The sequence below is a fragment of the Alosa pseudoharengus genome, unplaced genomic scaffold (genome assembly GCF_046254945.1).
Source record: "Alosa pseudoharengus isolate Yale_2024_CS ecotype anadromous, Long Island Sound unplaced genomic scaffold, YU_APseudo_1.1 YU_APseudo_1.1_scf_16, whole genome shotgun sequence".
In the NCBI taxonomy this organism is placed as follows: Eukaryota; Metazoa; Chordata; class Actinopteri; order Clupeiformes; family Clupeidae; genus Alosa; species Alosa pseudoharengus.
Genome location: NW_027468630.1, coordinates 35,975,203 through 35,991,144, shown reverse-complemented (window position 1 = coordinate 35,991,144; position 15,942 = coordinate 35,975,203). Strand labels below are relative to the sequence as shown.

The following is a 15,942-nucleotide window of genomic DNA, read 5'->3' as shown; positions in this document are numbered from 1 at the left end:
TCAGAGGGTTTGTATGGATTTGTGATTGTATGTATCTCTGTCAGTCACCAGTTGTAATCAGTGTTTAAGAAGCTAATAGAAACGATACAGCATTATGCTACAATATTTGTTATTGTGTTCCTGAGTTCTAGAGATGTCCTTGTGGTTACTGAGTAGAGGACAATGCCATTAGGACAGCAGCAGATATGGAACAGGATGTTAGTTCAGTCAAATGTTTTCCACTATGCGAGTGAGAATCAATGGCCTGTGATCTGTCCCTGTACATTCTCTCCAGCCAATCACATGATCGCCGATCATTCACAGTGATTTTGTCTCTCACTGAGTATTCAGGTCAGTTCACTGTAAAGCATGGGTTACTGAAAGGACATATTTTATGCCTCAAATGGAAATAAATAAAAAATACATTGCTACAAAAGATAAAAAAAGAAAATAAATTATTATTGATATTGCATCTGACAAGCATTCATTTTCTATATTCAATTAAAATCCTAAATATGACTTTTTCTGTTAAACAACTAAGTATCTGTGTTGGAGAGGGAGAATGAATAGCACGGTTTCTCGGAGAATGACCCACAGGAAGAGGACAGGATGACTTGAGGTCCACATTGTTTGTAATTCCCTCTAACAAACGAAAGGGAGGAAGTGAGACTAAATGCAGTGCTTCAGAAGAGCAGACTGCGCACACCCGGTGGGCCCTAGCCCAGCCAACGTTCAGTCTGTGCTTATTTAGTGGATATTTATGTGCTGAACATATTGAAAACGACAATTAGGGATGACTTTCAAACTGAAATGATAGGGTTTACTTCATACTGTACACAGAGACAATGTTTGCTTGTATTTGAATTACATCAACTAGACAATACATTTCAAAATGTGTTGTTCTGTATAATTTTAATAATTTGAAACACAACAGTTTCAAACAATATATGATTATAGCCTACACGAGTCTACATAGACTTGCACATTACCATGTATGCATTCAATAGGCCTATAGCCAACAACATGTGGCACGGGCTCACTTAGATGCACTACATTATGGTTTAATAAGCTTTTCTTGAATTAGCAGCAAGAAAACCATAATGTCATTATGCACTGGGATCCATATTGGCGAAAATGTCCCCAACGAGGGCCAATAATCAAATGAGGTGGAAAAAATGGGATCTAGTCTCTTGACCTTGTAGGCTGCCTACCAGTTCATGCTAATGTAGACTGAAGTAAACAACTATAATGCATTTTCGAGAAACTGCTAAATGTGGCGGAAGATGTGTCTTCAGCAGTTGGAAGAGGGCATAGGGCTGGTTAATAATTGTAAACACTGGTGCCAGTCAATGAAATCAGATATATGTTAGTGTGAAGTTGTAGGTTACAGTGATTGTAGAATTGCTAAACAGTCCCTAAACTTCCTAAAAGTTCCTAAAATCTCACTTAGTTGTTGTGGAGCATTTTTGACCATGTCCTTCATAGCTTTCTAAAAATTATTATTATATAATTTCATAAAGTTAACAGGCTACATAGAATTAAAGTGCAATGTTTCTTTGTTGCTTTTTCTGTCAGGATGCATTTGAGTGTAGGCCTACACATCTTTTAGTAAAAAATAAATAAAAACACACAAAACCACAAAAAAAACTCAAATGGAATGTGTGTCTGTTGACTTCACTTTACACATATGGCATGCGAAGACCACTGTTGCTGTTTTTGATCCCCTGACCGACTAAACGAGAACATTGAATAATGAACTAACGCACATTTGTCCTGTCAATGAGCTTATCCATACGATTGATAACTGGAGCCTGTGTGGACTACTTAACAAGGTTGTACCCATGTAATGAAAATGAGCTAAGCTGATGGTATGAGTGCCTGCTTAAACTTTGTTGGACTGATCCCACCTCGCGCCTCTTTTTTCACTTGATGGGAGACCAGTACTGTAGGCCTACAGTACGTCACTATTTCTGACTCCAGTCAGCTGTGCGCGCAGCGGGGTACTCATTCCTCCTTCTCTCTCCCCGACTTGTCTTTCACATATTGTATTGTCATGGTTGAAAAACAATCATGCTCCAAAGCCTGGCAAGATATTGTCGCGTTTAAGTGGACGTGACACTAGGATTTCAATAACCTTCGCTTTTTTTGCTTTTTTTTTTTAAGAACTGTTCATTTTATTGTCAGGAGTGTACGTCAACGAAGTGGAAAAAGCCAGGACTCACGAGAAGTTTAGCGTGCTGGCCCTCATGTAAGTGCTTACTTTGATTTTAGCCTACAACTGTTCGTCGTACTGTAGCTCGCATGAACAAATGTCTTTTTTTCTACGATAGGCTATATTTAATCTCACAGACAAAAGTTTACGTTTCATGTAATTTCTTAAATTAAGTAATTCAGGCATCCAAGACACTTACTACTTAAAGGGCATGGCGTCGTTTTGCTTTAATTCCCAAAGCACAGAAATCTGTAGGCTATCCATCGAATAATGGACAGCAGCATCCAGACTAGAAGACTATCACCTTTAATGTGAAAAGCCTTGCTCAGTCTTTGCTGGCGTGGGTGCTTTACTGAAGTCTTCTCGGGAAAGGAAATGGGAAATTAAGACTCCAGACTGAGATTCCATACTGTGAGTTATTCTGCTTCACTCTACTTACTGAGCTACTTTAAATGGAAATGAACTTAATATATAAAGTTCGTCATGGGCCATTTGTTGTATGCAAGATATTGAAAAACAAATAACATTAAGCCATTATTTGAAAAAGTCGGCGATTCGGGTGTGCCCCAAAAAGAGCGGTCTGTCAGGCGGATGTTCTAAAAATACTCAGGCTAAGACGACTCATTTCGGAATAATGTCATAGTGGAACAAGGCGAGATGCTCTTGCTACAATTATATCTGAAACAGCGCATCACATTTGTAAAGTTGTCCAAGAGACGAGCCAACAAGAAATCGGCGTTAGGCTACCACATGATAACGCGTCGGCTGCTTTTATTTGCGCTCTGGTGAGGTTGTAGAAAGCTCGACATGGTTCATGCTGACTTTTGACAGAACCACTGTTGTTTTTTATGCTTACCAGTTGTTTTCTATGGAATGGGCCCCGTGTATGGAGTCTAAAGCCAGAACTAACAAAACAGAATACAACCAGTGGGGCCCACAACTTTCCTTATGCATACCCACGATAAATACATCAGCATGACATCAAACAAACACCACAGTGGTTTTTCGAGTCCGTTTAGGCTAGTCTTACCAAGCGCTGACAGGCTATAACTTCAGAGAAACGTGAGTGGCATAATATCAAATCGCTATCCAATAATTAGGCTAATTACTGAGACTTACATTTGCTACAAGTGTGACTGCTTATATTTTCTGTCATTGAGACTAGCGTCTAGAATTGTGTGGTTGTAACCAATCCTGCACTTTCCTCCTACCTATGCTTTTTTACCTAGGTCAGAGCTATGCATGCTGATCGATCTCGTTGCCAAAATCGATCCGGATGTTTACTCTCCGAAAGGGCAGTATGTTCCCAAAACTCCCTCTTTGAAATAGACGCGTTCTTTATCACGTGTTCATGAAACATGTTATGTAAAGCTGATTGAAAACAGACCGTGACGAGTGAACAGACATAGACACAAACAGCAGAGGGCGTGTTATCCCTTTCAGCTTTTTGATTCTGTGTAAGTAGCCTACACAATGCTAGACTCAGTAACCTCTCCAATGTCAGATTGTATAAACGCAGCTGTTCGACAATGGCTTGGATCATTACTCATAGTTTTCACTGCCCAAGAAAAAAGGAAATACATTTGGCCTTGGAATGGTGTTGTAAACAGTAAAGATGTTTAGTTTTGGCACCCTATTGGATTGAAAGAGGTCTGTCTACAAGGCCTACTGTTTTTATTTTGTTATCCGTCTAGATCAGCTAAATTTGCATTAACGAGAGACCTCAGGCAGTAGAGATTTTAGCTGGAACATGTGTATACCAGATGTTGCACCTCATGTCTGGCCCCATGGCTGTTTTTTGTGTTAGGGGCAGGGTTATGTGTAGTAATTCCCGACCCACCCAAAAATGCGTTGTTTGTTTCCTTAGTGGTCCAGGAAAAACAATGTTACAGCACATGCATTCCACAGTGCATTTCATCCACATATTGTAGTCTATTCTGCATTTCATCCACATATGGTAGTCTATTCTGCATTTCATCATTCGATGCTGTATTGCATATTGCCACTTCTTTCCTACTTATTCTCTCTCCTCAGGCAGTTTCTGTGATCCTTCTTTCACAACATGACATACTGCTGTCTGTCATCAACCCCATGTTTTACTGTTACCATTATTTCCTGCTCTTCGCAGAGCACTATAATTTATGCCTGAAATAGCCTACAGAGGGAGTTATGGGATGGGATGGGTGTGTATAGTTAGTGTACTGTGGGCAGTGGACAGTCAGATGACATTATCTGCTCCAGTCTCTCTCCCTCTCCCTCTCTCTCTCTCTCTTTCTCTCTCTCTCTCTCTCTCTCTCTCTCTCTCATTCTCTCTCTCTCATGCACAAGCACTGATTCACTCTCGTTGTGACACTCTTCTGAGTGCATGCTTTGAATGAGACAACAGGCTTAAATCCTTAAGTCATTGGCCTAACGTGAAGACTTGCATATTTCAGTGGTAAGCCAATTAAGCACGGTGGTCTTAGCTTTTTAAATAGAGACCCATCTTCCTCTTGCGTGACCAAACATACAGACTAAATGGAATACAAACACCTTCATTGCAGTCATGTCTCTTAAATAGAGGTGCACTTGAGTCACTAGTCGCCACTGGTGGCAAAAATAAGTGATAATAAGGGTGTCTGCTGTAGTGGAACAACGAAGTGACCAAAAGCACATTCCCTTTGAGTTAAATACAAACCATGTAACTGATCCTTTCAGTGAATGAGGTCATGGGGTTAAGCATGTTTTTCCTCCTATAAAACAAACTTTGATTTGGTTTTGATTTTTTATTTCTATTCATTGAACTGCGTTAATGATTAATGATGGAATGTTCTCTGGAACCTTATCTGTATTTTTATGTCTGGGTGCCTTTCGATTTCATAGGCTATTAACTTCCTTGTTATGCTTCATCCTCCCAAAGATGTATGTTTACTCTCCACCAGGCAGGGCCTAGAATCACAGTTGTTAGTGTGTGTTGTGTGATCACTGTATGACCTGATTGGCAGTATGAAGCCCTGCCTTTGGACTTGAGGCTACCCCTCTGCCTAGCCTGTCCTCACCCTGTCTTTTCTTGTCCCGCTCTGTCTCTGGTCCAAAGCACCTAATGAGCTGGAAGAAGACTCCATTGTCCCCTCACTGACAGAATTTTCTTTATGAGGGCTTTAGTCATGATTTTAGCATGGAGAGCTATGGTCCGCTCTGCACAAAAGTTCCCGTTGTGGCTGAGGCCGATCACCATTGAACCACACTTATCACCTTTGTCATGTTCCCGCTGGGAAGCATTCCCATGGTGCACCGCTCTGCTGCCAGTGCCTTTACGCTGGACGGTCACGCAGCGAGGTAACGGGCTGAGGCATTCAGGACACGGAATAATGAGGTCGTCTCACCATGGTGACCACCAATCACAGCCTGGCATCCCTCCGCTGCAGCACATCTAAGCAGATGCATCCGCAGATTTAGTTGATTTTCTTTTCATATTACATGAACGCAAATAAAACATATTACATCATCAGCATGGAGGGGCGTTCATGATCCAGCATTAACTGAGCGCTTGTCGTGACAGATGGGCAAAGAGAGAGGGAGCGTGACAAGCTGCAGAGTGCAGGCCACTAGGAGACAAACCCCAAGGTGGGCAGTGAGTTTCTGGTGCTTTTCCTCAGCACTGGTTCAGGAACTCTTTGGGAGCAATGGGACAGGACTGAAGCGGGACTCTCCCTGAGTTACTTGGAGGAAGCAGAGCAGAGCTGCAAACGCACCAACCTGTTTGATTTACACAACACTAGGCTGCAGACAGAGGATTATAGACACATTGGTGATTTCTTTTTTTTCCAAAGGAGATTTCTATAGAAATCGAAGCAATTCTGGAGCTCTTGTCTTGTTTGTTTTTGCTGTGTCGGAGATGTCTCCAGGGGTTTAGTTTGACTGGAGGCACAGGGTAGAGATTGCCCCGGTTGAACTTTATCTTTTTATGGGAGTGTGTACGTGACCATTAACAAGAGATTTATAGTTTATCAATAAGATGGGTGAGGCTCGGTTAGTCAAAGGTCACTAAGCAAACTGTATATAAAACAGGTGTTGCCAACACAAAGAGTGAATGGGAGAGAGGAGCAGGACGCCATCTCATTTGTTGAGCGCTGAAGGATTATCAGTGTAAATTGGCATTAGGACACTACCCTTGTCTGACAGACTACACATGCAGTTAGTCTGTGGATTGCAGAGAACAGAGACAAACCTCTGCTGTCTGTTTTGTTTTTTTTGGAACGATTTTGTTTAAAGTGAAGTCAGTATACTGTTAGGGAGGTTTAAGACATTCTTTTTTTAGTTTTGTTTTGTCTTTGGTTATTTTAGGGATTTTGGAAACTGAGAGTGAAAAGCTTTTACTTGCTGTAGAACGTCGTTAAGGACGTGCAGACTGACTGCCAGAATGTTTTCTGGTCGTATCCATGCGGTGTGTGTTGTGGTAACGGGCTCTGTCCACTGAGAGCTGATTTTGGACGCTTCTCTCGGGATTCCCAAACTGGAAGCTGAGACCCTCAGAATGCCTGCGTTGCATCCTCTCTCTGCTTCTTCTGACTGAGTGTGTTGGGGAGGAAGGGAAGTCCATCTGCGTGTGGGAGATCATGTACGTGCTCTGCACCCTGGTGCTGCTGGCCCTCCACAACCTATTCAAGAGACCCAGGGCCCTGGATCCAGGCGACCCGGGGGCCGAAGAGGGGCCCAAGCAGTCCAGAGATGAGGCAGTGCAGCCTTGGCACGGGCAGAAGGCGAAGCCCCCCTGGCACGGAGGCTTGGGATCGGCACAGGGTGGTATATCTTTATCGCAGAGACCCTGCGGCTGTGTGGTCTATCAATGCTCTGAGATGCGTCAGCATGGGCAGCGCAGGGAGAGTCCCCACGACGGCAAGGATGAAGTGTCCACCAGCTGCAAGAAAGTCCAGGTGAGCGAGCAAGAATGTAGGGGCATAGCAGATGGCTAGGACCCAGAGGAAGGGATGGACACATCGGTACACAGAGTATTTGTGTTGAGGAGTGGCAGTTATAAGTAATAGAGCTGGTTCACTACTGTGGGCATTGGCGTTTGCTATAGCTTTATTTCTACATGTTGTACTGTGGTATGGTGGATTCCTCTTTACAATGCATTGACTAAGGGCTGAGCACATCAGTGCAAAGCAACTCACCTAAAATGCTTTTTCTGGTGTCTGTCTGGTTTTAGCAGCAACCCCTCCGTTACCCCACTGTGAACATGTTGCTGTAATTTAATAATTTATTGCTGATGTATTATTGATTAACAGAACTACAGATGGCTTGATGTCATCTAAGGTTGCGGAAGCATTTATCTGTTTAATTAATTCTGTTCTACCGCAGTCAGTAAATTCAACATTCTTCATGAATTTGTTCAGGTATTTTGTAAAATATTTTTACAGAATGACATATTAAGGTCTGAGGAGGAGCATATCAACTTGAACATTAGTATGTAAAGAAAGAAAATGAAATGATATGGGAGCTACAGTATATGGTGTTCTGATGTTATGGCTAATTCTATCTTCATGCTTTAAGTTTGTGGAGCAGCTAGCCTGTTAAAGATTTTGTGGGCGTGATTTTGACTTCATTGTGCGTGATGTAAGCATTCATGTAAGCATGTTGCATATTATTGGCACATTCCTTCCTTTCTGGATCTGTCCATGAACTCATTTGATGTTGACTGTTTTGTCCTTGAAGAGAAAGATGTACTAGTCATTGGGCTAAGTGCTGTCCTGTTTCACAGTCTCCTGTGAAAATCCCATTAGCGTGCCATCACAGTAAACAGACCCAGATCGCTGGATCATTGGTTATGTAAGCAGGGCTTCGTTAATCTGTCTTTCCATCCATCTCACCCCCAACCGAGACCCTTCTCTCACATTCTCTCTCTTTTTCTCTCTCTCTCTTTCGCTCTCTCTCCATCTCCATCTAATCCCACTTTAACTCAGGCCATCCATTTGGCCCCTGACCCAAACCTTGATGCATCATCAACCCACAACTGCCCATGCACCTACACTATCTCTCTCTGTCTCACACACACACATACACATACACACACTCACACACACACATACACATACACACACACACACACACACACATATACACACATATACACATACACACACACACACACACACACACACACACACACACACACACAAACTCCCTCCCTCAGTCCAGACTGATTGACAGTCACGACGCACACCTCAGGGATGGAAACCCTGTTGATATAATGACTTCCGTTGGACTTGACCCTACCTGAACATTATATATCCATGCTGTTTTATTATGGTCAGAAATCAGTCAAGATATCGTGCTATGATTATATGGTACAAAGGTTTTGTCTTTCATAACATCACATTTTGAAGTAAAATAATGATAACATTCCCATAACAATTTTCAGTAATGTTGACATGATGGGGTGATGAGTGTTTGTAGACTAAGGGCCCATCCCAATACCTCCCCTACCCCTAGATTTTTGCCCTAACCCTCGTTTTTGCGCGTGCACCTGTAGGGCTAGGGCCTAGGGAGCAAGGGGAAGTGCTATTTTCCCCTTAAAATCAACCCTCAAAATATAGCCAGGACCGATGCAGGCTTAAAACGAAGTGGGAGATGAAATTACCCAGGATACCGTGTGAGCTCACCAAGCTGGCCACATGTTTCATTATTTTCGCAAATAAGCATATTAAAATTTCGAAATATGTTGGAATATGTTAGTTTGATGCACATCTGATTGACTGTTGAGTTTTGAACACTAATGTTAGAAAATATCTCACGAAGCTATCTGACGATGTTCATGATATCTGCTGAGTGCTTTGAGAGAGTCTGCCCATCAAATAACGTTATTTATCTGATCTGGTTAGTTTCGTCAATATTTAAGGTGTGTGTTCTGGCATTCTCATGAACACGTATATCTATATCAGACGTAGATAAACCAGCACAGCCCACACAACAATGACCGCTGGAATGGGCATGTTCCTGAATGAAAATAGTAGCAGGCTACTACACGTAGACACGTCGGCGCTGCGCGTGACGTAGGTGAGCGCGTTCGCTACGCTAACTTGCATATAGTGGTGTCCCAATTCATAGGGAAAGATCTTCACCTCCACTTCCCTTGTCGAGGGGGCTTTAATGTTGAGGGCAATCAAAACCAAGTGGAAGTTTTAAGGGGGGAGAAATGGGACGGGCCCTAAGGTTCACTCTACTGATAAGGATTGGGTTTTCATTTTTGCATTTGTTGTGTGTTGATAATATTCTCCTTCACACTGACAACATTTAGTTGAAATGATGGTGAATACACTCATACTATTCTGGCAGCCATGGTTTGCCACCCTCGTATAGTACAGGGAGGGAGTGAATGTAATTAACTATTCCCATAAAGCACACTGTTTGATGTCTTTTACACTGAAACCAAGTGTCCCCCGCAGGCCCTCAGAGACAGACAGAGACCGATAGAGAGACTCTGTTCTCACACTAGTGTTTGCTATCCGAGCTGAAGAATGGTGTCAGTGTACCAGCTCTGAATGTAAGCAGGGCTTCCTCATCAGTCAATGGAATGGCACTTTGTCAAAGCGCATGTCAATACAAATCATCTTTGCAAGTCCGCTTTAAAGATATGACAGCTCTTGTCACAAACCTCTATTACTGGTGATTGGAGAGAGACATCTTTTGTGTTCAGCCACATTGCCACAAAGGGGATTGGTGGAGGGCGCCTGCTGGCCTGAAAGCACTGGGCTTTTACTCTACTGCTTTCTGGGCCATCCTCTTCACAATGCTGTTCTTTTTATGGAACAGTAGGCTATGTGGGAGGAGCAGTCAATTTTACACCCGTTAGTATGGAATTACACACACACACACACACACACACACACACACACAAACAAACAGACACAGTATAGAGGGCTGTGGTTAATATTTCAGGCAGTAGGAGGGGCTAACGGCGATGCCTACACAGAGCAGCAGTCACTCACACATAACCAGTGCCATAGCAAGACTGGGGAGAGCAGCGCTACGCTTGATTTGTGGCTGAAATATTTATTTCACTGGTGGCGAGAGAGGGAAACAGAAGAGCGAGAGAGAGGGGTGGGGAAGAGAGGGAGCAGAGGGGGAAAGGAGGAGGGGGGATGCAGGAGAGGAGGGGGGGCTGCGATGCTGGCTCAGATTCCACCGTTACTAAGGAACTGAGCGCGAGCAGAGTGTTGGTGTCACCGTGTGTGAGGGGAGAGCCATCTAAAGGAGGAATGCGCTTATGAGCGAGTGTGTGTGCGTGTGTGGAGGAAAGAGAGAGAGTGTGTGAGCGAGAGATCGAGAGGGAGAAAGGGAAGAGCTGGTTGGCAGATACAGTCCGACACGTAGCTTGCATCGAGAGCCTTTGGCTCTGCAGGAGAGTGTGTACTCCAAGTGCTCGTTAAAGACCGAAGCCACGGCCATGCAAGAATGATCAGGGCCATGGGACCGCAGGCTAGGAGGTGAGTACACCAAAGGGAGAAGAACGTCTGTGTGTGTGTGTGTGTGTGTGTGTGTGTGTGTGCGTGAGCGAGAACAGTCTCTCTCATCCTCTCTCTCTCATCCTTCATCGCCATTTATGGTGCTGTTTGGCCATTGTGTCAATTAGATCACAGCTGCTGTGTTCTTGTTCACGGGCTAAGCTGATGTTGGGCTTACAGTCAGATCTTAATCTCCAGCATCCCCGAGCAACAACATACCTACAGCACCAGTATCAGCACTCCACTGGTGTCTTTGTACAGAGGGCACACTGCTGCTACTGCTGATGCTGCTGGTGTGTGACACTGGCTGTGTGGGCCCAGGACATTGTGTGCATATTTTTGTCCAGAGGTATTTAAGGTTGTTGAGAGATCCGGCACCCACCGGCAGATGTTGACACAGAAGGCTCAGTGTTTATGCTAGAGGGGAAGGGAGAGATTTAACCCTGCCTGAACGACAGAGGGAGAGAGGAGAGGATATGCTTCGCTCCCTATGGGGAAGGGGGGATGGGGACACTGCATTATTTAAATGCTCTTACTGTTACGGTGCAGAAACGGAATCATTGGAATTGCTATTTTAACAGACTACGGTCTGTCTGGAAGGAATGAAATTGGCTGTAGACAGGTGTGTCTGTGTCTCTATATGTGTCTTACTGTGTGTTAGTGATGAGAGAAGACTAGGTGAGTTGGAGTAGCAGGCATCGACAGACTGTCTGACCACAGGATCCATTATACTGTAATTCAGTGACAGACTGTGTGTGTGTGTGTGTTAGTGTGGGTGGCGTTTTAAATTATTAAATTAAATTATTCATAGTAATGGTGATGGTGGTGAGTGTAATGGAGTGGTCTTTGTCAGCAAATGGCTCTCTGGTTGGTCATCAATGCCCCTCTCATGTTCCTCAGACCGCGAGAGAAACAGGACTCCAGCACTCTCAGTACGACCATATCATTATATTATCTCATCTCTTGCACGCTATCATTTCTCTCAATCAGTCCCATGGATGCCTCTAGTGCTGCAGAAGATGGCTATAATTGTGTGGGCAAGGCTGCAATATGTGACTACTCCCCTCAGGCAAACAGTATTATCATGCAATACTGCAGATTGGCAAAGCTCATGCACTTATTACAACCAAGTTAGGCACGCAAACCTGCGGCCGCAGCAGCGCAGCTTAGCGCATTATGAATATAAAGTGATGCGTCTGATGCGTTTCCTGTCCAGCGTTCTCGCTCTGTGCGGATCTGTAGCCTCCCGACTGCCTAGTGCAGGCCAGGATGGGAGGAAGTCCTGGAGAGAGAAGAGATCTAGTCAGGCGTGAGCTCGTGAGGGCTGTCACATCCTTGGCACGGAGTGAGCACGCTCAGCGTGAAGGTGTCGATTGGCTGTGTGTGTGTCTGCAGAGGGGTACTGGGTGAAACTGGGAGAGAGGGAGACGGAGACGGATAACAGAAGTGGGCTAATGAGATTCAATTGTCGTCTCGGGAGACAAGTGTTTCTACACCCATGAAGATGATCAGAGGATTCTCACACAGGAGGGAGAGAGTGAGAGAAGAGCGAGTTAGAGAAGGAGACTGGTGCCCATTTAAAAGCAGGTTCTGTTAGAGGACACATCTACTGTATGTCTGATGCAGTTTAGACAGAGACAGAGGAGCTTGTAGTCTATTAATGTAATTGAAAAGCAAAGTCCTTTTAGGCCCTTCTACTCGGCAGCCATATTGCAAGGCACTTTCGGCACTTATCGGACATCTATTTCGGGCAGAACTGCGCATGTGCAGCGGCGAGATCACACCACATGATTGGCACAATGTATTCACATGTCAACTTTTGGCTGCGGAATGGGCAAGATATGTCTAGACAACTGCCATATTGCCGTTACAAACTAACCCCATGCCTTTCTATGGAAGATGTTTTGAGTGCTGTGTCTCATTAGAAAGTCTCTGGAATACAGTAAGATCCTCATTTGGGTGGTTGGACCCCTGTCCTCTTCCCATTGCACACATTGAGACCCAAACAAAAAGAGCTCTCTTCTCTACTGACATGGATAGCACTGGGGAGGTCTCAGCATTGTCTGATATTTTGCAGAGGGGAATGAAATCTAATCCTTTGGCTTGTTTACCCATTGATGTCGCACACAGACCAGGCACTTGACCTGTTGTGTGCACAGTAGCTTGTGTGTGTGTGTGTGTGTGTGTGTGTGTGTGTGTGTGTGTGTGTGTGTGTGAGTGTGTGTGTGTGTGCGTTTTAAGAAAGGTAGAGCACAGCTGCATGTGTTTTCACGAAACCCTTGGTAAACAGGCCGATTAGTCCCATTAGGCCTTTTTTCTTTTTTTCCAGCTGTAGAGATCTCCACTTCCCCCTAGTGGCCTAAGGTGAAAGTGAGCGTTAATGAAAACTGAACTATCACTGATCTAGTTTCTTCTGCTGTCATTAACCCTACCGGTTATCTGTTGGTTATATAGAATTATTGCAGCTCAGTATTATCAGTGCAGGTATTTTAGTGGTGGTATGACCTTGTGTCCTCTACATAAAAATAGCTGGTCAGAATGAAGTCAACTATGCGAGACTGACCAGTGCAGACTGTCCAAGTGTGCCCATGTGTTCCACGTCACAGGTCACAGGATGCAGTCTGAGAGAAGAAGGCCATCTGCTGACTGGCTTAAGGGGATTAGTAGAGGCTGGAGAGTCCCGGGCGGCCCAGCGCACCTTAGACAGTGTAGAGACGCTGTTGCTACTGTGCCGCCTCCTCCTCGTCCTCCTCCTCCTCCTCCTAGTCAGGCGTCCTTGGTTTACCTCCACTTGCGCTGCGCTGTGCTCCTATCGTTGGACCCGTCCGGCATGGAAACCTTGTGGCGTTATTGTGGTTGTGGTCAGCTGTTGAGGAGTGAGGGGTGACTGTGGTGCAGGAGTTAAGATGTTGGGATGGGTCGGCTCACTCGTCAACAAGAGCCTCCTGGAGCGGGACTATGAACGTGAGCGATACGTCCACAGGCCGGAACGTAGGACCTCAGGACAAAGGGTACTGATCGTATGTGTGTGTGGGTGTGTGTGATATCTGCATCTGTTGTGATGGACTCCAGACACTTGTGCTATGTTTGATGGTTTGTGGTTTTTCCATCTTTTGTCCCTTTAGCCATTTTCTCAGTCTGGAGTGAGTGTGAGCTGTATTGGTAAGAACGTATTGATTGGGTTTTAAGCTAATGTGACACTAGGGGAGAGCTGGGCTTGGGCAGAGGCAGACTTTAGGGTTGCCTGGTTTTCAGATATTGTGTCCAATGCATTCATTCTTGGCTTTATGGACATGAATAATATACACACACATACAGGTACATGTGTGTGCTCACACACTCACACTCATACTCACACACTCACACACTCACACACACTCACACACACACACACACTTACACACAGTGTCACGCACATTCACGTGGGCAGAGTGTGATCACCCCAGCCAAGGAGTTGGTTGAGGTCCTGACGGGATAAAGCGGGTTATCTTCCCAGAACAGGTTGTCCTCCCAAAGCCAAACTACAGATGGGGTTAGTGAAGTGACACCCTGACACAGGCTCACTGTAAACAAAAACATGACTTTTCACTGATGACTGCTGGAATGGTCCTAGAATGGACGTGTGTATGTGTGTGTGTGGGGGGGGGGGGGTATACGAGTGCATACTCATGTTTGTGTGTGTGTGACGGAGAGAGAGCTGAGCTGAGGAGTCTCTGAAGAGCATTAGTGGTTTTATCAGGGCCTCTATCCTGACTTCTCCTGTCTCCTCTCGTCTTGTCTTGTCTGTCTGTGTGCAAAGTAATCGGCTTCTTTACAGAGCCACCAGCACATCCCACCCATTCCTATAATCCAGTTAGTCCGACTGTTATACAGAGCCATGGACCCTGACCTCTAATCTCACTGCCCATTTGGCTGGCCTCGGCAGTGACCACCCGTTGAACGGGAAAGTAGTTTTACAACATCTCCTTATAGCAATCTCCCTATGCAATCCTGTGGGGCATTTGTGGTAGATTGGTGGTTTTAAATCTCAATATGATTCTTGCTTTATTTAAAGAAGTAGTATGGAGTTTGGGTCTAAATATAGTAAGCTAACTAGCTAAAAAAACATGCACAAACCTTTCAAATGGCACCATCTCATCGGCTGGCACTGATGAAAACTTGTTATGTTAACTGGCATCTTCTGGCGTCTTATTGTAGGTGATGCCGTGCCTTGAAGGCTTTTCTTCATTTTCACAGGGTGTTCTAACCTGGTCCAATTCCCTCCCAGCCTCCAGTGTTCACTTCCTGAAATAACTTTAGGTTGTCATATTTTAAGTGAGCTCCTACTAAACAGAGCATTGTAAAATATTTACCACCAAGAGAACACAGTTGAAGCACAGTGCTCTAAACAACATTCCATTTTGGTTTGTCAGACAAATGAAACCCAGTTAAGATGGCACCACAGATTGGACTGGCAGTAATTAAGCTTTGGCTTCTTTTAAAGTTTCAAAGTTCAAACAAACAATACTTTATCTCCACAATCCACATCAATCAATACTGGCCACAATCAACTATTTGTTGTTTGTGACTAGTTTTTCTTCTTCTTTATGACTAAATTGTGATCAGCTGGACATACTCATCATAACAACCCAAGTTTGTGTTATGCTCAATTGAATTATTCTTCCGTTAGTTGATTTTCTGGTCTCTTCTTGGTTCCTCTTCCTTCATTGGTCTTCTTTCTTCCTTCTCTCTTTCTTCTTCCTTCTTCATCTCTCTTCTTCTGCCCAGCCGGTCCAGCAGTCCGCTCCATTCGGCCCTGCGGTCATGTTCGGCACACGCAAGACCTGGGACCTTGGCCACGCCCCCTGCCTGCAGGACCTCTGGAAGAAAGACGTCTCATTGGACGGTGAGGGAACCCTTGCCCGCCCACTTTGCTTACAAAAGCCAGTGTTGCAACATTTTTGGAATGTCAGAGATTGCGAGGGAGAGAAAGTGAGTGTCTGTGTGTATGAGAGAAAAAGAGAGAGAGAGAGGCTGACAAGGGAGGGCTGTTTCTCACACAGAGAGGGAGTGGTGTGGGAAGGAGTGGAGATGAGAGGAGAAGAGAGGAAGGAACACATTCCGTCTTGGTGACAGGAAAGGAATGAGAGCACATGCGGGAGAGCAAGAGAGAGACAACGGTTTCGGCTGACTGAGTAGCACATTGGTCCCGCCAGGTACTGAGAACTAAATCCACTTAGAGAGCCAGACCTGGCTCGAACACTGGCACTATTGTTGGGTGTGTGT

At 44.7% G+C, this 15,942-nt stretch overlaps 1 protein-coding gene across 6 annotated transcripts in view; it reads left to right on the top strand.

Moving 5' to 3' along the window:
- Window positions 1-2,016: 2,016 nt before the first annotated feature.
- The window catches only part of kifc3 (kinesin family member C3), a 28,759-nt gene continuing 14,833 nt past the window's right edge, over window positions 2,017-15,942 (top strand). For 3 of the 6 annotated variants that reach the window (XM_076287894.1, XM_076287895.1, XM_076287891.1), the window contains exons 1-2: window positions 2,017-2,227; window positions 15,445-15,562. In XM_076287894.1, coding sequence (XP_076144009.1) covers window positions 15,481-15,562 — 82 coding nt within the window. In that variant the 5' untranslated portion in view covers window positions 2,017-2,227; window positions 15,445-15,480. Of the gene's footprint in view, window positions 2,228-2,298; window positions 2,603-10,352; window positions 10,660-15,444; window positions 15,563-15,648; window positions 15,873-15,942 lie in introns of those variants that run through there. The other 3 variants (XM_076287892.1, XM_076287893.1, XM_076287896.1) reach the window with 3 other exon arrangements.